The sequence below is a fragment of the Trachurus japonicus genome, chromosome 11 (genome assembly GCF_045865225.1).
Source record: "Trachurus japonicus isolate A0001 chromosome 11, Traja_1.0".
In the NCBI taxonomy this organism is placed as follows: Eukaryota; Metazoa; Chordata; class Actinopteri; order Carangiformes; family Carangidae; genus Trachurus; species Trachurus japonicus.
Window position 1 is genome coordinate 11,708,686 of NC_140917.1, and position 22,502 is coordinate 11,731,187.

Sequence of the window (22,502 nt, forward strand, 5' to 3'; positions counted from 1 at the left end):
TAAGGTGATTATTATGGGGCTTTTGTGTTTCCTGGTTGTCTGTTTTGTCTGCCAGAGAGAAGAGTGAAAGCTCAGCTCCTGTTATTATATAGAAGGGGAGAGTGAGTGAGTGTGTTGGTTTTATTTTGATAGGTGAGACAGGAAGCGGTGAGGGTTTGAACAGTGGGGGTGTGACGGTGGGACAGTGGATGTGTTATAGTGTTGAGAGAGCAGCAGTCAGCTGAGTCTGATCTGACTGACAGACGCTGGACGACATGGACGAGCTGCTGGTGACGAGCAGAGCTGCAGCAAAGGTCTGTCAACACAAACCTGTCTGTGTGTGTGCATGTGCATGTGTGTGTGTAGTTGCAGGCTACATAGTGAAGACCAGGTTTGACCAGTCCTTACTTTTGGTTAGGGGGTTAAGTAGACAAGTGGATTTGTTTGTATATGTTTATCATAATGCTCTTTTCCAACATCCAATCTCTTTGCTTTGACTTCAGAGTCGCACGAAATCTCCAAATTTGGTGATTTTGAGTTCTTCTGATTGAATCAAGGAATGAATAACTACCCATAATTCCTTCTTGGGCTGAAAAAACGATCCCACTTCTTCTTTAGATAAACAAACCATTTTAAAAAAAAACAGGCGGATAATCATGAGCAGCTGAAGGAAACAACTTTATCACTGTACAGAGGGAGAAAAGTCTCAAAATGAGCTCAAACTGCTGCAACTAAAACTGGCTTTACTTTATTCTCTCTTCGACTCAGAGGCAGCAGAAAATCTGAATTATTGATCATCAGTTGAGGCCTAAACTTCCCTCCACATCCAGCAGACGACACCCTCCTCTCAGTAGTTACTCGTGGAGTTCCTCAGGGTTTTGTTCTTAGTTTGTCACATTTTAAATTCACATATTAAACTGCAGCATCCAAGTTATTTCATTCACTAAATGTCATGACTCTTATTTCTATGCATTTTTATTAGCTACATTATATGCTCCCAAAGATGAGTTACTTAGCTGTAAATCAAAAGGATAATTGCTAGAAAGGTCGATACAGTTTGGTCTGAAGTGAAATGCAGAAAGTTTATTAAGAAAAACAGTAACTGTAACTGAGGAGGAAGGTGAAAAGCAGTATATTTGATAAACAGGCGTCAGACAAACATTTCCCTTCTGATCGGGGCCAAACTGTGTCTCATGGAAACATCTCAGTAATGAACATCTTTAGGACATTAGGAGGAACGTTTCCAGGAAATTATCTGGAAAACACAGTTAGACAGTGAGATAAAGTTTTTCTTTATTTAGACTTTTCTTTTTTTCTTTAAATCCTTCAGTGAACGAAAAAACCTGTGAGTGTGACTGTTGTTGTCCGGAGGAGTCAGCTGCTGCTAATGTGAGCTAATCATAAACCTGAGGCGCACTATCAGTGTGAGTGTGTGTATGTGAGTGTGAGTGTGTGTCCTGCTTGTTACCATGGCTCCTGTAAATGTAAATAAACTCCATTGATCCGCATCAGGAGGGGGACGACCTGGATAGACTCAGAAGTGAGGAAGCCAATGAATATCTTCAGTTATTGATCATAGGTGGGTCACATGATGTCCAAGACCTGCAAAGTCTCTAGACCTGAACCCACAGAGCTGAGTCAAACTGGGTTGAAATTAAAAACAGAAAATTACATAATACAGAGATTATTTTTCACATGATCTAGTTTTGAAACCAGCTTCACAGAGTCTGAGGTTTGTTTACTTTCAGCTAACGATCACACACCCACAACCCTGGTGATGAGTCAGACAGACTGGACAAAAAAAACCAAAGCTGATGTTCATGTTCATTATTTCTTCAGCTCACTCTGGTTTCCATGAGTTTAAAAGCTGAGAGACTCACAGACGTGTTTGTTCACCTGAGGATTCAGGACACGGCAAATATTGACCGACACACACACACACACACAGAGGAGAAGCAGATTTAATCAGCCGCTCTGTGTGGAGAGAGACCGTCCAATATTCTGTTTCATTAAAGATTAAAGAAGGGCACGTCTTGATTGACAGGCGTCTCGGCCTATCACAGGCCACACGTCCCGATGTGAAAGTCGAACGCTGCTGCCGGCTCAGGTGATGAAAAGACGTCACGGTTTTAAACGTGTCAGCTGTTTCAGTTTGCTCGAGCTCAGTGAACTTCAGACGGAAGAACCCAAAATCAGAAATTCAAATATTTGGATTTGATATGTGACACTGACGTGAGCGTTGCTCTGTTTGGTCTAAAGGTCTGACGGTCTGAACACGAACATTAGATCACATTCACACTCAGTTCAGTTCAATCAGTCAACCCCTATTCATTCATTCATTCATTCATTCATTCATAGAGACAATTTAAAAACAGCTGGTGCTGAGAACATGCTCCTAAAGAAAAGTTGGTAACCCTTTAATTTGCAGGCCGCTAATTACGTGATACTGTCAAGAAATAATAAGTAATTGCATCATAATGTCTAGAAGTAGCAAAGAAATAATGGTCAGTTTCATAGTAATGAAACGACTGATTGCAGAGAAAAAGCCTAGAAATGACGGCCAGTTACTGTACTTGGTGGAGAAAAATTCTGGCCTTTCCCAAAAAATAAAAGCATGTGTAGTCTTTTGCCTTTATGAAAAACATGACATTACAATGAAATTGACCATTATTTCTAGGCTTTTCTTGACATTACTATGCAATTACTTGTTATTTCTTGGCTACTTCTTGACATTATCCCATACTTAACGACCTGTAAATTAAAGGGTCACCAAAAAGTTAAGTAAAAATGAATCAGTAATTGTACATTGTTCTGTATTATAATTTTCCTTATGTAAGAGTTTTCGAACACTTGCAAAAGTGCGTTATAAATACATTTTACTATGATTATTATTATTTTTAGACAAGCACAATGAGACCAATCACAGTGATAATGAAATAAATATTTTTAACAAACTGGAATTTCTTGAGAAAAATACATCAACAATATTATGCCTCTTCTGTCTTCTTTGTAATTTTCACACTTGGCAAATTTATCCTGTGGGCCGGATTGGACCCTCTGGCGGGCCGGTTTTGGCCCGCAGGCCGCATGTTTGACACCCCAACTCTAAACGGTCCTTTCAATTAAAGGCCCAGTGTGTAAAATGGCTGGAAAACTGTGACATCTATAGCATTCAGATTCTAGTTTGCAGCGCTCACTCACTCGCTTGCGCTCACCCCTCCCGTCGATATGTCTGCTTTTTTCTTCTCCTTCTTGTTTCCTTCTGCCTTCTTCTTCTTTGGTTTATTTATGAACGCAAAACGTGCAACATGGCGGCGTAAGATGGCGACACTCTCTAAAGCAATATGTATATATAAAAGAATAATTATAAAAGGCTACGAAAACCAAACATATTTTATTTTATTGCGATTACTTACACAAATATATTCATGGGTAGTATATTCAGATTTTGCCAATAAACCTTGTCAATAATTACACACTGAACCTTTAAAGGCAAAAAGCCCCAAAAATACTTTTTAAAAAAACACACACACACAAACAAAAAAAACTCTCCTCCTCCCCTCAGGCCGGTTTCCATGGTAACCAGGGGGTCCACATCATCCTGAGCAGTGAGTCATGTGACCTGGATTCTGTGGTGTCGTCGCTGGCGATGGCCTACTTCCTGTCCAAGGTGAGAGAGCAGCGATTCCCGAAGTTCAGACAACAGTTTCTTTTTCCTCCTTCTTTTACTCTCATGATATTTATATGATTTTAGGTTATTCATTGCTGTGTGTTTGTGTGTTTTTGTCTATTTTGTCACGTGTTGTTGCTGGACGACTTGCATTTCCCTCCAGGGGAATGAATAAAGTATTTTTCTATTCTCTTCTATTCTTTCACTTTGTCTCTTCTCGCTCTCAGGCGTCCTCCGGTTCTCCGGTTCTTCCGGTCCTCAACGTCCCACGGTCGCGGCTCCAGCTGCGCGCCGACGTCCTGCTGCTGCTGAGAGAGGCCGGCGTCGCCACGGAGACCCTGGTGTTCAGAGATGAGGTGGACCTGGCTCGTCTCCATGGCGACAGGAGGCTGAGGCTGACGCTGGTGGACCAGAGCGTCCTGCCGAGGTTCAGAGAGACACCATGAGAACGTCGTTAAAGGATAATTTCTTTTTTTTACAACCTGGACCTTATTTCTAGCATAAAATACGATCATTTTACTCACCCAGACAACTTTGGTGTCATTTGGAGTCGTTTTGACGAAATTAGCCCCAGTGGAGCGGCGCGTATATCCGTATAATGCGAGAACACGGGGCACGCAATGCAGCCTCTAAATAACACATTATCATCCAGGTCAGAGGTTAGTAGTCAATCTACAGGCGCCGGATGTTGATATATGGGACTGTTTTTTTATTATAAAAACAGTAAACAACTGGCAGCTGGGTTACCATTATGCTACTGTAAAATTACATATTTGTTACTGTTACTAAAAACTACAGTTTTGTACTGTATTTGAGTTACAGACAATTGAGCAATAGATAAGTCATAAATTGAATTAAAGCAATGAGACAAGATGGTCTGTGTGTGTTATGGGATTGAATAATCTCACCTAAATGAAGTCCTGCTGAAATTCCATGAGTCTTTCAGCATGTGGATACAGTACATGTGGTTTGACTGCTGTCATCCTTTTGCTTGTGGTGCTGGTGCCCCATCCAGCCTTTGGTGCCTCTCAGGGTTTATGAAGCACCTGCAATTAATAGTGTCTCATCAGACAGTGGGAAAAGGTGGAAAATAAGGTGGGTTGGATTCCCTCACATACGACATGGCCCTCGATGCTGACCATCCAGCGCTGAAGTTTCCTGTTGTTTACCTGAAACTTGACCAAGAATTGCCCTGGTAAATTAAGATGTGCTCACTGCTTTCACCTGCACATTTTTGCAATTTGCAATCAGGCAGACAACACTACAGGTCTAATATTGCTGTGACTTTTCATGTACCCCACATAGGCAACTGAGGTGCATATACCTGACAAAGAAAAGATTATTGCAAACTTGACCATGATTCAACAAACAGGAAGCACCGTGCAATATGAACAACAACTCACAAATACTTACTGTGATCAGTAGCGCAGCAGCAAATAGTCTTCAGTAGGCCTATGTGTAATGTCAAAGAAATATGTCAAAAACTGTACCGTAAATGATGCTCAAAGAACTCAGCAAACATGGTAACAACAACAGCAACAACAGTGGTCTTATACTGACTAGAAAAAGTACTAAAGCACTAAATTTCTGAGCTAAAATTTAAAATCTGGAATACCTCAGAATGAACAGACCTCTTATGTTGTGGTGTGTTACACCATTAAGGCATTATATGAATGCTTCATGAATTCACTTCATCTATCATCTGTGAAAATTTAGCTAGCTACCGAATCATTCTGTCATGACATGCACATTTGCAATAGGCTGATGAAAACAAACTGAAAACACTGCCAATTTACTTTGTACCAATTTACAAATGAAATAAAACTGCTACTCACCAAATAATTTGCTAGATGGGGGTGGATGAAGGGTCGACAAAGAGAGGAACAGATCCGGCTTCACATGTGTAGTTTCGGTTAAATTTCCCACAATGCAAAAAATACAACATGATAATTCTGCTGTAAATTCACAGCTTTTTCTTACAGTGTAGTGTATCATAACAAAATATTGGTGAAATGAACGAGTTTTGCAGCGGATAATGTGTTATTTAGAGGCTGCATTGGGTGCTCCGTGTTCTCGTATTATACAACGCGCCGCTCCACTGGGGCTAATTTTCGTCAAAGCGACTCTAAATGACACCAAAGTTGTCTGGGTGAGTAAAATGATCGTATTTTATGCTAGAAATAAGGTCCAGGTTGTAAAAAACGGAAATTATCCCTTAATATCCAGACACAAAGATTCCTGGTCACATTCACGCTAATCTGAAGCTGTTGTCCTGTTGGTTCCTCAGCGGCGACAGACACCTGGAGGCGGCGGTCGTGGAGGTCGTCGACCACCGCCAGCCGGAGAGGACCGCCTCCTTCTCCTGTCCTGTCACCATGGAGATGGCGATGTCCACCACCGCGTTAGTGCTGGAGCGGATTCTGTCCAGCGCCCCGGAGATCCTGGACCAACAGCTGGCTCTGCTGCTGTACGGTGAGACTCACAGACTCGCAGACCGAGGTGTGAATGTGTCTCCTGTCTGTCCTCGCTGACGTGTCACAAATTCGATTTTGGCGTCTAATCGGACTTCTGTCCTTGTGCCAGTTTACATGTAACTGAGAAAATCGAACAACTGACGGGAACGTGTCCTCCTCCTCAACACCAGGTGGCGTAATGCGTCGTTCCAGCGAGTTAAGACGGCCCGTTTACCGGTTGACCTATTAGCCAGGCGGTGGCAGACCGGCGTTTTTGAACAACAGCGAGATGGTTAATCATGCAGCTTTGTTCATCTCAAACGTAATGTGCGCATTACTTATTGTGCAGATAAGGTGCACACCATCCCTCGTGGCTGGTCATGATGATTTCCAGAGGCAGACGAGAACGCCACAACGCTTCTGCGACCGGCTTTCTTGGATGTTTTTGTTCCAGGGTCTTACGCCAGTGCGCAGGGTGTAGAGCAGGCGCACCGCACATGCGTTGTCCAGTTAAACTCCAATTAAGGCGTATACATCCGATATTAGTAGGACTAACGCGTTTACATGCACTTCAGTTGTCCAGTTACAGTCGGATTAAGGCAATAATTCGGTTTTTCAAGTGTCATGTAAACGTACTGAATGTGTCTCCTGTGTGTCCTCGCTGCAGGTGTGATGGTGGTGGACTGTGTGAATCTGTCTCCTGCAGTCGGTAAAGTGACAGTGAAAGACGTCCAGATGATCCACCTGCTGCAGACGCAGTTCCCCGACCTGCCACAGAGGGGCGCTCTTCACACCGCTCTCAACACAGCAAAGTTTGACGTGTCAGGTAAAACTCACAGGGGGCGCTGTCGGCTGGTATCTTAGAGATGGTACCTGCAGTTACAACATGTGATGATGTTACCACTAGTGGTTTTAACGGCTTTAACGGTGCGTTCACACCGGACGCGAGTAAAATATTCGCCTCGCTCTACTCGCTCGAGTTTGCCCACTGGAATATTTGTTTTTACTCGCGGCATTCGTGCGAATATTTCACTTGAGTTCAATATTTTGAACCCGAGCGAACGGGCGAATTTCGCGTTTTCGCTTCATTCGCGTCATTCGCGCCGCTGCCACAAATTCGTGTCCATTCGCGTCTGTACATTGACTTTGTATGTAATCTTATCGCGTGAAAAATTCGGTGTGAACACGCCGTAAGAATCATGTTTTATGAAATAATAGTGTCATTGTTTGTTTGTTTGTTTGTTTGCGTGTGTGTGTCAGGTTTCACTACAGAGCAGCTCCTCCTGAACAACATGAGGACGGTTGCCAGTGGCAACCTGAAAGCAGCTGTTAGCGTCGTCTACATGAGTCTCGACGTAAATATCAACTCCATCATTGACTAATTTGAATAATTTGTTTAAATTTCTAAAATTCTGGGAGTTTTGTGTTGTGACGGCTTCGTCTGTGCCTGCAGTCGTTCCTGCGGAGGAAGAACCTGCAGCACGAGCTTTGCCACTTTTGCCAATCGCATCATTTGGATGCTCTGGTTGCCATGACGATATCCTTCAGGGACCAATCGGAGGAGCCTGTGAGGCAGGTGGCCGTCTACAGCTCCACCCTAACGTACAGGCAGGAGGTAGGTGTGGTGGCTGGGGTTAGGATTAGGATTAGATTTAAAATGTGGATCATATTAGGATTAAATTGCCAATTACCTTTTATTAGTATTAATGAAATGACAAAGAAGTTGTTTAAAGGTTGCTTTCTCCTGCTCCGCCCTCCAGATTAGCCACGCCCTCTTGAACACTTGTAGCCCCGCCCTCTGCCTGTCTCCTGCCGGCAGCCCATATAAGGACATCCTGGCTTATCACCAGGGCAACGCTCTGGCTTCTCGTAGAAACGTGCTCCCTGTGCTCACGAACATCCTGTCCGGCTGGTGGCACAGAGAGGTGCATTGTGGGGCAGGCGGCGAGGAGCTGGAGGACCAGTTTGACCAATCAGACGTGATGATCTACGACACGTTTCCCGTCACCAAAGAGTCGGCCGATCTCCCCGACAACGACCGGCCGCCCTACGTCCTCTCCGCCTGCCGCCACCACCGGCGGCGGCTGCAGCTGGGAGCGGAGGATTATGGGAATGTGGAGGAGGAGTACGGCAGCAGGATGATGATGCCGCCGCCGCCGCCGATGAACAGTTTGGTGGACGGCTGCCCGCTGGACGGCAGCTTCAACCAGGAAGCTCTGCTGGAGAAGTTCAGCAGGATGGGAAGAGCGGAGGAGGAGCAGGTGGGGAGGGGAAACTAGAGAGGAGGAGGAGGAGGAGGAGGGTGGAAACACAAAAAGTTTGTTCAAGGATTTGACTCCAGAGTCCAGACTGAAGTATCTCAACAGACTTTCCTGGTGCCCAGAGGATAAACTCTAAAGACGCCACCTGCTGGTTAAAACTTGTAGTTTAGTTAAAGAGGAATTATGATGCATTTTTAGCTAAACTGTGCTACATATTTACCTTTTTAGGGATAGTTCAACATTTTGCCAAATTGGCTCATTGCCATAATCCCTATAGTCTTAGGGGTAGGTTTGTTACCTTTAATTGTCCTTTAATTCACCACGCTATGAGAGAATAACGGAACGATACGAGACAGAGTTGTTTTCGAGGTAAATGCAGAGACTGCTTGCCGAAAAACTGCCCCAGACAGGAACGCGCATCAGTGGTTTTGCATGAATTTCCCTCTAAAACCACTCTGTCTCATAACGTTATGTTATTATCTCATAGCGTGATGAATGTCCAGGTCACAACTTGTCCACCAGAGCGTTTTGGAGTTGTTGGATTGTGTATTTGATGAGTTTGATGAGGGAAACCAAGAAATCCCATTAGCCTCCGTAGCGTAGCTCTGAGCAGCTCGTGGCTCTGCTCCACCGTTCTAAACATAGCTTGCACTGACAATTAAAGGTAACGAACTTACTCCTAAAACTATAGGGATTATGGCAATGGGCCAATTTGCCATCATGTTGAACTATCCCTTTAATTTAACAGGTTCAGAGTAATTGTGATGGTTAAATGAATGAGTTGTAACTTTTTACGAGGGAGAATGGAGGCTCTCTGCCTTCCAGCTATAGCGTCTCTTGGCCGAAAACCTTGCAAGACCAGCGTCGCAACACAAACACTCCCTGTAACCCGTAACCTGTTGTTAATGACAGATAAGATTACACAAATATCACATCGCATATGATAAATAACGTTATCCACCGCTCCATGGAGGGTTTTTGCATCGGCTTCCTTGCAAACAAATGCACATGGCCGGAAGGAGGGTTAGCAAAACAGCAGGAAAGCGACTGGACTTGCATAGTTCCTCTTTAACAACCTATTGATCAACTATTGGTTTTGATTTTAATCACACGCCAGCAACAATAATAATCTGTGGGTCAAAGACTTAATGTAGCAGACATACTGATGAGCTCTTCTTCAGCTGAGACAAATTAATAAAACTCTGTAGTTTCATTCATTCATTTCATTCATTTTTAAAGACGGTCGTCCTGTTTGATCGGTGAAGCTGTTTCTGTTCTGGCCTCAGTAAAAACCTCCTCCATCATCCTCAGCATCAGAGTCTTCAGTCTGAGGTCAGGTTGTATTACACTCTGCTCCACACTGACCTTCACCCGCTGCCAGACAGACGGCTCTCTCATTGATTGTAAGATTTTATTACAAGTGTTTCAGCTCCATCTGATCAGACGCCCCCAGATGATTTAACCCCTCGTCACCCTGCATCAAAGAAAAGTCATGTTAAAAATATATTTCCTCTGTAATTTTTCATACATTGAAAAGAAGCTGTGGAGGCATGACACCGTATGTCGTGTGTATACGACGGCACCGTCATCGTCTGATGGTCTGGGATTGTGTCTCTCGCTGCACCATGTCGCCCCCTGGTGGTTTAAAGTTGTATCATTCTGGTGTGTGGTTGTACTGTAATGTCTACACAGTATTATTTAACACTGTTCGCTTATTCCCACACACTTCCCAGCATGCATTGGTAATAAAAGAATTCTCCAGAAGTAGCCTACTTTGTTTTGCAAAATAAAACAGTGACATGATGGAGGCTGTCATGAGTTTTTTTTTCTCTCTAGTTTTTCTTTTCATAGTGACATGAAAGGCAATAAAATGAATAAAAAAAAATAAAATAAAAACTTTTAGAGATGCTGATGTTCATCCTGTGGAGTTTCTCTGGTGTAAAGTAAAAGCTGTGAAACTACATTACTGCTGCTCTGCGCCCACATTTTTTTTCATTATCCCACCTGTTGTTGTCATTGGCATTTATCATCATTATTATTTCTTTTCTAGTTTATTTCAAATCAGACCACAGCAACCAGACAAAACAAACTACAGACACCAACATACCAATACAGCAACAGCACAGTTAGAAAACAACAACACCTGGCCTGAAAAAGGGATGGACAAAGCATAGGATATATATATGTCAAGATTTGTAATTATATATCATACAAAACACCAAAGATGTGTATAAATAAAAATGATGTGCACAAGAGAAATAAAAATATAAAATATAAACAATCAAATTATTAAGCAAAAAGGTGAATTTAATTTCAATCTAGGCCTTCCGGCCCTCGGGGTGTCTGTTGAGAAAAATTCTGGCCCTTCGACAAATATAGTTGATATATAACTTATAGATTTCCATCCCCCTTTTTACATATATATAGACACATAAAGACACCATCAAGACACACATGACAACAAATACATGTTTACATTTTTTTTTTTTTACATTTATTTATTCAACCATTCATTTTCTATCCTGGTGGCAGTTGCAGGTCTGTTCTATTCTATTAACCACTTTGACACACGCCCAAAGAAAAAACCTCATAGCACAAACACACGTGAGTTGTATCATTTCGTGCAGGTAGGAACAAGCACGCTGCAGTTTCTTTCCACCCTTGCAACCATTTGCTTGCACAGTCAACGGTTGCGACGGCAACGGGGGGGCCAGGCCCTCGTTGCTGCAACCTGCTGCCACACCTCCGTCAGGTAGGTTGAAAGTACAGAGAGAGAGAGGGAGAGGGAGGTGAGGCAGTGCAGACAGTTAAAGAGAAGTAGAGGTGAGGTGGTGAAGGAGAGAGAGGTGAGGTGCAGAGAGGCAGCTGAGGTGTCAGAGTCCAGTTGTAAACTCATAAAAAAGCCTCCGTGATGTCATCAGGTGAGTCTCCAGGTGAGCGGCAGCAGGTTTCTCACTGATCTTGACTGTTTGTCCTGAACCCGTCTCACCTGTCTCACCTGACCTGGCTGCTAGTGTGACTCTGTTGTCTCTGTTGTGAGAGAGAGAGCGTCGACCGACCTCCTTCCTTCACCTGCTGTTGTAAGTTTTTGTTTTATTTTCTCTCTTTCTGTCTCTGTCGACTTCCTCTTTGGTTTGTCTCTTTATTTTGTAGTTCGACCTTCTCCCCCTCACATGCCTCTGTGAACTGTTTCTTTAAGATAACAGGCTGTTTAAATAAAGTTTGCTTCAGCAGTTTGATACGACTCGATCAGATCAAGTCAAGTTCATACACCGGTAGCCAACAGTATGGTGGCACTTCGTTCACTCACACTGGTTTAGTGCACTCTTTGTTTATAACCGTCTCAGACACTAAACCTCTTGACTGTATGGAAAGCAAATGGTGACTTCTCCAGCTTCATTTAACAAGTGCCAGACAAACGGATATCTTGTTAAATAATTCTCCAACAGTGTTTTTTGTTTTTAATGGACTGATTAGATCTAGATTCTTTCATAGCACCTTTTTGTTCAGTAAATTCAGGTGTAGTCTTCATAAACTCCCATATCAAGAAGAGGCAATGTTGTCCACAGTGTGTCCTTTCTGTTTTGGGTGGAGTCAGATCATATGTTAGTTCGTCCTGGTTTTTATGCAAGAGAAAATGATTCATCAAATTTCTGTTAGGTTTGTTGAGTTTGGATCCATTTGTGGTTGTTATAATGTGTCTATAACAAAATGCAAGGGTCTTAGTAATTGGTCAATAATCCACCCCATGCTCTGCTGACAATTAAACCATCTGATCTGGTTACTACTAACAAACACATGTGCAACTTTTAATTATGAACTTCTGATCATGTTTTTATCTTCATCATCATCACCAGCAGCAGCAGCAACAGAAACAACATGGAGTCCAGAGAGGAAGAACAAGAGGACGACACCCCCAGGTCACATAAAACACATTATTAGTAATAATAATAATGATGGATTACATTTATATATCGCTTTTGTATTGATATCCAATACCCAAAGCGCGTACAGTAACCATTATTCATTCAAACCACATTCACATCGGTGGTGGTAAGCTACTGTATGTGTGTAGCCACAGTTGCCCTGGGGCAAACTGACATTAAACCACTTCAACGGTCGCACAGTGTTTCAGCTTATAGATCGGTGGAGGTGGAAAGGTTTTGTTTACATGAGTAAAGATCAGAGTGCATTGCATGTGGAAGTAAAGGCTACCTGTTACCTCGAGTGGAGTCTTGGAGAAAAAGCAAAGAGTTGTCTGCAAACAGAGATTGTGATAATTAATTATGAAATTAGCTCTTGAGTCAAATCTGGCATATTTATAACAAATTATTACTTTTTGTATGTTCATGAATATGCAGAGTCCCATTACAAATCAACTAATAAATGAAAGAAAAAAAAGTAGACGCTTGCTACATCAAATCAATTCTTCTGACATAATACAATCTTGAATTATTCTCATGTCTCCAGTCTGTGTGATTTTAAAATATCCATGTTTTCCTGTGAACAGGTCGTTACTGGCAGCTGAAGACCCCGAGAACATCAACACCACTAACAGTATCAGGACTAACAGCATGGAAACTACAGATACTGCAGATACTACTGCTACTACTGCTACTACCGATCCAACTGATACTATTGATCCACCTGGCGATACTGATCCAACTACTACTGACGCAGATCCCCCGGACACTACTAATACAACTGGTGCTTGTGATGGTACTGGTACTACTGATACTGCGTCCATTGCTAACACTACTGAGGCTGTTAGTAATACTTCAGTCACTGATGATCAAACAGGTATTACGGTGTTGTCTAAAGACCCAGGATATTATCTTTTTTTTTCTTCTTTTTTTTTTATAACCTTTTTTTAAACCCGGAGATATATTGAGGAGTAACCTCATTTACAATATAGCCGAGATGAAACACAAAACATATAAGGACAAAAGACAAGACATTTGAAACATACAAAAACATAACAGAATGCCAGAATTTAAAGGTGACTAGGATAAATTGAAACATAGTTAAAAGCAGGAGCAGTTAGAGGTAAAATAAGATGTAGTTATGGTTTTAAATTGTCCTTTTGATAAAAGTGAGGTAAGTTTCAAATGATTTTGCAGAGTGTTCCAGGTTGTAGGTGCACAGTAAGAGAAACTGGTCTTTCCAAGTTCGGTGTTAACAGAGAGAACCTGCAGTGTGAGCCAGTCTTTTGAGCGTGTATGATGGAGAACTGCATTAAAAGATACTAGTGAGTTAATATAAGATGGTAAGAGACCAGTAAGAGCTTTAAAAATAAATAAAATCCAATGTCGATCACACCTAGTAGATAGTGAGGGCCATCCGACTTTAAAATCATTTAAGTGAGTTTTGTTTTTTTAGGATTTAAATTGTGATATTATTGGTCTTGAGTCCATGTTATTATATCTAAGGTTTTTATCCTCATAGATCACAACACATGCAACCTTGACTTTAAAACTCAAATGTACAATTTATCTAACGGTCGTTTCTAAATATTTCTTATCTTCACCCTCAGGCGAGGAGGAAACAGGTGAATTTCTGAAAGGAAACAGTGTTGCCATGACAGAAACAGGTGCTGAGTCAGCAGGTAAACAGGAAAAGGGAAAATGTTGTTTTTTGTGTGTCAAAGAGGTCCTGTTGTCTTTGTTCACTTTGAGATTTTTTGTTTTGTTTTGTTTTTAAGATGAAGAGGAGCCACTGGAAAAAAACACAGCAGAAGATGAGGAAGGTGAGAAAAGTCGTCCGTCATCATCGTCTCTTGCTCAGATTAAAGTCTGTCTGTCCTCATCACCTCCTCTCGTCTTCTCTGCAGCAGAAGATGGTGAGCAGGTGTTTGCTTTTGAACCAGGTAACCTCTTCTTCTTCCTCTTGGTCTTCTTCCTTTTCTTGTCTTCTCCTTCTCTGATCTCCAGTCTTTGTCTTGTCTCAACAGACGAAGTCGAGTCTCAGCAGAGCTCATCGACCCCGACCAGAGAAAGACCAGGTACAACCAGAACACCAAGTTTTTTTTTCTGATAAATAATTTTTGTAATTACAGCATAATTGGTATAATTACTGTCAGACCAGCAACCAACAAAACAGAAGCGGTTTTATTTATGTCACTTCTCTACATCGAGAAAAAATATTATATGGTACAATAACGTTTTGTGCGTGTCCTCACTTCCTGTCTGCAGATCCTCCCAGCAGTCTGGCCTTATCAGGGCCACGGCCAATGAAGAAGAAAGTCCTGGTGGCTCCAACTCTCAGTCTGTCTTTAGGTAATAACGGTTTATACAATTCAGACAAATAAGACCTCGACCTCTGAGCCAAAACTTGATGTTTCAAGATCAAACTTCCTTCATAAAGTTGAGTATCATCAGCATAACTGTGACATCAAAGAGGGTAAACACATGTAGATTAAAGGGACAACGAGGAGTTTTGGAAAGCAAAGTGTTTTCACACTACATTTCCCATGAGCCTCCGCGCGCACGGTGAAATTCTTGGACCGTTTTCAATGTTTTCATTCATCAAAAATGAAAGTCAGAGGTTCAAAGACAATCAGATACCGTCGTAGTTCCGACCATAAACGGCGATTCGGCGGCGTTATTACCATGACCCGCCGGGCAGGGTCGGCTTGCCCACCATTTCCACCACTAACAATAATAACAAAATAACAATCAAGACAAAACGATATATATTTATCAAAAATGGAGCCTAACAAGTGTGGGTAACGTAGATTCATCCACATTAATATGAGACTTTTTTATAACCAAATACAAACTCCTTGTTGTCCCTTTAAAAAGAAGTGGCCCTAAAAGTGGTCCTGGTGGAACGCCTCAGGTCCTATTGGAGATTTATCAAGGAACTCACTCTTACACAGAGAACCAGTTAAAAGTTAATCAACTGTTGATGTTGACGATCCTCAGGTCGCAGCGAGTCGACCATCTCTGACGACTTCCCCTCCGCCTTCCTCTCCCCTGCTCCTGAAGACGATGATGACACGGGGCTCGATTTCGACCTTGATGCTATAGAAACGCCATCGGACACCGAATCGCTGCACTTCCCCATGTACGACCTGGACGTGGAAGGTAAGAGGTCAGAGGTCGAGCAATGGGTGCGGGGCACGATATTTAAAGGGATAGTTCACCCAAAATTGAAATTTCACTCATTATCTACTCACCCTCATGTCGACTAAGGGCTGGGAGAAGTTTCAGAGTCATCCGTGGCTTCTCTGAGTCACAGGGGGTCTCGGCGTAGCAGTGCATGTCCATATAACGGTTGCAAATGGATACCAACTGTCTTCGTAACAAAAAGACACACCAAAAAACATCCAAATACCTCCATGCTGCTCGTCAAATTTGGACAAACCGGGAAGAGGAGCTTCAAGAAGCTTCCGCTACAAAACAAGCTTGAAATATAGACTTATTTAATTTTTTTCGGGACAATTTCGCATTTCGGGGCTTCAATACAAGACGGACATTACATACGAGCAGCATGGAGGTATTTGGATGTTTTTTGGTGTGTCTTTTTGTTACGAAGACAGTTGGTATCCATTTGCAACCGTTATATGGACATGCACTGCTACGCCGAGACCCCCTGTAACTCAGAGAAGCCACGGAGGACTCTGAAACTTCTCCCAGCCCTTAGTCAACATGAGGGTGAGTAGATAATGAGTGAAATTTCAATCTTGGGTGAACTATCGCTTTAACTTGAACCTGTTTTGCAGATGACTTGCGGCGTCTCGGCGTGGCGACCTTCCGCCGCAGACCCATCGGACCGAGGTCTGACGGTCAGACCTCCTCTGCCCCGGGGCCGGACCACAGCAGTCTCGGAGCTCTGGAGAGGGAGGACATGGTGGACAATCTGGGCACAAGGTGGCGCTCTTTCTCCACCGGTGAACCCCCACAGGAGTGCCGGGTCAACATGAGCGTCCTGGAGCCGTATCTACGGGTTCTGTCCCACGGAGGTACGACAGCGCTGTAGTTACTGTAGCGTGGTGCTTTACCTGGTCTCATCTTTAACACCTGCTTTTCCTCTCCCTGTCACTTCTCAGGTTACTATGGTGACGGCATGAATGACATCATCGTGTTTTCCTCCTGTTACCTGCCGCAGAACAGTTTGGAGAATTACCAATATGTGATGGACAATCTGTTCAGGTAAAAACATTCGCAATGTCCTCCCAATGTAAAGCGTCCTCACAGTGATGGTTTAAAATCAAAATCTTTAAAGGGCAACTATGCAAGTCCGGTTGCTTATCCGCTGTGTTGCTGACCCTCCTCTTGGCGATGTGCATTTGTTTACAACAAAGCCGGCGGGAAATCAATCGACAGGGCGATAGATAACGTTATATATCGTATACGATGTTACGACAAGTTGTGACCTGCACATTCACCACGCTAAGGGATAATAACAGAACGTTATGAGACAGAGTTGTTTTAGAGGTAAATGCAGAGACTGCTTGCTGAAAAACTGCCCCCAATGGAAACACACTTTAGCAGTTTTGCATGAATTTGCCTCTAAAACAACTCTGTCTCGTAACCTTCAGTTATTATCTCATAGCGTGGTGAATGTGCAGGTCACAACTTGTCCACCGGAGCGTTTTGGAGTTGTTGGATTGTGTATTTGATGAGTTTGATGAGGGAAACCAAGAAATTTCATGAGCCTCCGTAGCATAGCTCTGAGCAGCTCGCGGCTCTGCTCCGCCGTTCTAAAAACAGCTTGCACTGACAATTAAAGGTAACAAACCTACTGCTAAAACTATAGGATTATGGCAATGGGCCAATTTGCCAAAATGTAAAACTACCCCTTTAAGTATTAATTCTATATATATAAAAAAAAAAAAACTAACTGCAGTCATGTCAGCTCCTCTGTGAGACTGAAGTCAAAGTGCAACATGTTAACGTGCCAACGTCTCTGTCCACCTGTCCGTCTGCAGGTATGTAGTCGGGACTCTGGATCTGATGGTTGCAGAAAACTATGTGATAGTTTATCTGTGCGCTGGAGGTCAGAACGACAAACTCCCAGGGATCGGCTGGCTCAAAGAGTGTTACACCACCATCAACAGGAGGTACGATCATCTCAGTATCAGATTACTTGATACGTACTTGATACTGATTTTTTTAAACATAAATTGTATAAGGACATATCACACATCTTGATGCAGTCTGGCTTTGTTTTATACATCAGTGTTGTTTGGGTCTGTGTCCACCGTGTGGCATCAGAGCTTCACTGTTCAAACACAAATCTTTATTCTGCAGCTTCTCTTTCCTTAATGAGTCACTTTAGCTGCATGCTCTGAACACAGTGTGCTGGAACATCTTTATAAGTCACAATAAATGTCCATTTTGATGATGTTTCTGGTGAATTTTATACAATCCAGCTGTGATTTACTTAACATCCTGTTTTCAATCAACTGTCTCCATTTCGCTCAGCAGGCCTTTCCTTTTCCTTATCAGGCTACACTCAGTTTTATTTGTTCTTTTTTTTTCTTTCTTTCTTTCTCACTGAAGAAATGCATTAACAAACAAAGGCACAGGTTGAGACTTAATGTCAGTTACCTTGAACTTTGAGCTTGATTATTCAGTTACAGCACAGACAGGAATGACCAGATACATTCAGGTGCAGTCAGGTACAGTCATGTACAGGTGCGTTGGAGCCGAGCTGCTGCCGTTGTCCACAGTCGTCCTCCTGTCCTTGAAAGGTTGGACTCCACCTTTTGACTTTGCACGGTTTGAACTCCGGGTCTGAACTTGGACTTTATTCTTTAAGACAGACCCAGTTATCTGTGAGGCCTCTGTGTGCACACTGATTTCTACCTGGAGCAACTCTTAGTGGGTTGTTTTTTTTTAGCAGAGACCGATGAGGAGGTTGACTTTTACCTGTTTGTGTTTGTGCAGACTGAGGAAGAACCTGAAGGGTTTCTACGTGGTTCACCCCACCTGGTACATCAAAGCCCTCATCACTATCATCAAACCCTTCATCAGGTCAGTTCATCACTCACTTTATCTGCTACTGAAAATAAAGTAAAGTAAATAAACCAGCAAATTAAAGCAGAAGTAAGCGGAATATTTGTGTTAATATAAGTCTTAAATAGTTGTATCTTCCGACAGCAATCACTTACATAGAGTGTTTGGTCTGAAACACGGGTCTGTCAGTCACTCTGCTCTGCTGTAAGCCGTGCCGAGGAGAAAACTTTCCTTGTATCCTACAACCTTTATCCAATGAGGAGAGAGAACGGCATAAAGGGGCGGTCCTCTCTGTGTGTGCAGCCAAGGGATGCGTGTGAATGTGGTGACGTAGGGACGAGGGCGGGGACTGCTAACTCCATAGCCAAAACGACCGGATCGCTTACTTCTGCTTTAACCCAGATAAACCCCCCAAAAACAGCTAAATAAACCAGCCACTTGAACTAGAAAACTAAACCTCCTTTTTTTTTAAATGAGGTGGGTCCCTGTAACAAAGGGAGAGTTAGTTTACTGCATCCTTTCAGATTTGGATGCATCTGAAACGGAAATGTGTTAAATAGCTGACAGAAATAAATAAATGAATATATTTGACTGTGCATATTTGGTATAAATATCTTCTTAAAGAGGATGTATAAACTGTATGTGATGATATAATATCTTCTTACAGACATGTGGCTAGATCTTGGAACAGACCTGCTCCACCACCCTGAGCAGGTCTTTTCCAAGTTTCACTCTGTCATAGGTCACATACCAACAGTATAGATGTCCTGACTCACACAATCTGATTGTGTCAGCATAAAGAGAGCCATGTACATTATAATAGCTGCCTGTCATGAGAAACATGCATGTTTCAGTGTTACACACTTATAATTATAAAATAACAATCAGCAACATTTCTTTCACTACTGCCACCCTTCATGTTTAGAGCAGTACACAATGTACATGTCGCCTTTTTAGAGGTGGGCCTTCCCAATGTTACAAAATAAAGACCTTTACATTATGTTACATCTGTCTGTCTGTCATGCCATGGTGATTTTTGACATGCTTATTGTTTACAAAGGGACACATAGAAATGTATGGGAGAAAGGGCTATACGAACCCCTTGAACTCCCTCACTATGCGACAAATCTGTACCTGACATGAGCAGAAATTTTATATAGTCAGAACCGTGAGACCTTCCTGAACACGTACATCTCATTTTGAAAAACAAACCAGTTAATTTAAACCAGGGGTGTCCAAACTTTTTGTAAAGAGGGCCAGATTTGGTGAGGTGATAATGTGTGGGGGGCCGACCATTCAGCCTGACAGCCTTTGAACCATTAACATTAAATGCAAATGAACTATTTAATACATTTTTTTAAATTGCAAATGGAATTCTTTTAATTTCCTCACATAGAATATAAATACATTTTAAACAAGTTTTTACCAAAATCATCACTCTGCTTTTCATATTTGAAGACCACATAAAATGAAGAAAAGGTCGGTCTGGAAAGAAAAAACGTTCAGGAAGCTTAAACATGTCTAGGTTCATTTGAAACATTGCATATTATATACCTATATTATATTATATTATATTATATTTTAGAAATGGGCTGGAAAGGGTCAAGGGTCGCGCGGCTAGCGTGGGGCTGCAGGTCTGTTGCCATCTTCTGGTGAAATATAAAATAGCTTTTTTTTTAACGTGTTTTTTTTTTTGTATGTGCTGGCGGCCGCATATTATTGATTTTATGACAGAGGCTGTGGGCCAGTGGGAATTTGAACATGGCCCGCAATTGGCCCCCGGGCCGGACTATGGACATGCCTGACTTAAAAACCAACAAATCAAACTAACTAAACCAAAACAAAACCTTCGAACAAAACCCAGTTAAATTAAATTGTCTCATCCCCATCCTCCTCCTCCTCCTCAGCTCTAAGTTCAGCAGGAAGCTCCAGTTTGTCGACAGCCTCGAGTATCTGTCTCATCTCATCCCCACTGAGCACGTGCAGATACCAGACTGTGTCAAAGAGTGAGTGTTTAAACCTCTCGACACCTCAACATCTTCTTCTGTCGTCAGCGCACAACACAAAATAACCCAAAGAGACAGTGTAACGTGTTCAAAATAAGCCTGTAATTCAATATTTCATCATTTCTGTTGCTTTGCGCAGGTACGACCAGACCTTATCCAGGTGAAACCGCTGAAAGGAGGACTTGCATCCTTCAGAAACACATGCACAAACCACTGGGAGTTCTTCTTGGGCCTTTTTACATCTTATCTACCTGCTCCGCTCCACATCCAGCAGGTGGAGATCCACCAGTGTCCTGCTCGGTGACACCCAGTCAGTGTTTAAGGACTAATGCTGCTGCTGCTGCCGCTGCCGTGTCAGTGAGCAGATCTCTGCAGAGCAGCGAGACGCCATCACAACGTGGCTGCTTTCTTTCTTTTCACCCACAGGTCACTTTGTAAACAGTGTTACAGCACTTTAAGTTTTACTGTAATCAGGGAGAATCCTGTCCAAAAGTAATCACACAAAAAACATTTCCATTAATTTTATTTTCATACATAATACATTTTATCATCATCATCATCATCATTTATGCTTTACTTTAAAAATTAGATCAAACATTTCAGTCCCATTTTCAAATAATTAGTTCAGGGAAAAAGTTATTATATTGTGATCACAAATTAATATTTCAGTATAGATTTCATCATCATTTCTGTCTTACCTTAAACATTAGATCAAACATTTCAGTCTCACTCTCAAATAATTTGTTCAGGGAAGGTAAAAGTTACCTAAGATATCGTGAAATTAATATTTCAATATTATTGTATTATATTGTATTATTAATTTCTATTTTTGCCAAACTCGTGTTTTAACAGGATAAAAAATGATTACCATCTTTAAAACTGAACAAACCGTACAAAAATCTACTTTACTCTGCAGGTTTCTGGTTTAGTTTTTTCTGGACATGTCAACTTTTTTTCTTTTTTTACACATACAAAAGGTGAAAAGTGTTTGTTTTTATTTCTGTTTAGTTTTTTTGCTAAATGTTTTTTCATGTGGAATGTTTTGAAATCAATCTGAAGTTTTTTGAGAAACTGGTGAAGGTTTTTTACTCACTCTGCACTTTCAGTATTTCCAGCAGCTGAACCAGCAGCCGCTGCCTGGGATCAGTGCCTTGCATCAGAACAGATGTATTTGTTCATGTTTTTGGTGCTGAATTAAAATAAATAAAAATAAAAAATCACAATGCACTGTTATTTTCATCTTTATCTGGTGTGTTTGTGTTTTGTTTTTTCTTTTCTCCCGTGTGAGGCGACCTGAAGTCAGAGATAAACTGTGATTGATTGTTTCCATCCAGTTTGTCCAGTTCTTCCTGCACGGGGGCGGAAAGTTTCAGATTTTACCAAAAAAAAAAAAGAAAGAAAGAAGGAAAAATGCTGAAGTAAGGAATGGAGTTGTGTTTCCATGGAGACACATCTTTATGTACATGACCTTTTGAACCAGTTGAGGAGGAGGAGGAGGAGGAGGAGGAGGAGGAGGAAGGCAAACAGGCTCGGTGTCATGAACAGGTGATAGGAGGCTGAGCGGTGCCTCCGGTGCCGGGTACAGGAGACTCACTCAGGTATGTGCGATCGTGTGTTGGTCCACACACACAGCAGCAACAAGACAAGACGACAGATGTGTTTGGTCTTTTGTCCACAGGAACATCTGTAAAGGACAAAAGGAGAAGACGACAGACTCAGAATCACTGTTTTTTATATATATATAGCCTATATTTATATCCACATCTGGATGTTGTTTGGACTAAAACCAGCACAGAGTGGTCCAACACACACACACACACACACACACACACACACACACACACATATGCACGGTTTGTTTGTTCTGTTTGAAGTGTTTGTTTGTTGTTGATCGTTGACAGAAGAAATAGAAATCGTCAGTCACGTGGCGGTGGCGGCCGTCAGACTAACAGCCAATGAGAGACCAGAACAGACTTGTTGTTACCTGTGAAGACATTTATTATGTGTGTGTGACAGGGAACACTGTGGTCATTTCTTACACCAGAACAGGAAAATGGTCTGCGGTGTGTGTGTGTGTGTGTGTGTGTGTGTGTGTGTGTGTGTGTGTGTGTGTGTGTGTGTGTGTGTGTGTGTGTGTGTGTGTGAGACAGACAGACTGGTCTGTATAAACC

At 42.2% G+C, this 22,502-nt stretch overlaps 2 protein-coding genes across 2 annotated transcripts; both read left to right on the top strand.

Annotated features, from left to right (window-relative positions):
• The first annotated feature begins 226 nt into the window (after positions 1–226).
• LOC146978288 (exopolyphosphatase PRUNE1-like) lies at positions 227–10,168 on the top strand. Its single transcript, XM_085790971.1, has 8 exons — positions 227–293; positions 3,545–3,649; positions 3,877–4,076; positions 5,937–6,121; positions 6,770–6,928; positions 7,363–7,457; positions 7,556–7,717; positions 7,863–10,168. Exons 1-8 carry the CDS (start codon positions 255–257, stop codon positions 8,379–8,381), a joined length of 1,464 nt encoding a protein of 487 aa, XP_085647097.1. The 5' UTR covers positions 227–254; the 3' UTR covers positions 8,382–10,168.
• Positions 10,169–12,225: 2,057 nt separating this feature from the next.
• On the top strand, positions 12,226–20,824 carry LOC146978289 (BCL2/adenovirus E1B 19 kDa protein-interacting protein 2-like). The gene is made up of 14 exons (XM_085790969.1): positions 12,226–12,283; positions 12,874–13,163; positions 13,897–13,968; positions 14,065–14,109; positions 14,194–14,229; positions 14,314–14,364; positions 14,555–14,638; positions 15,287–15,448; positions 16,087–16,326; positions 16,414–16,516; positions 17,296–17,427; positions 18,257–18,343; positions 20,233–20,331; positions 20,471–20,824. The coding sequence occupies exons 1-14, from the start codon at positions 12,243–12,245 to the stop codon at positions 20,493–20,495; spliced, it is 1,467 nt and encodes a 488-aa protein (XP_085647095.1). The 5' UTR covers positions 12,226–12,242; the 3' UTR covers positions 20,496–20,824.
• Positions 20,825–22,502: the final 1,678 nt, after the last annotated feature.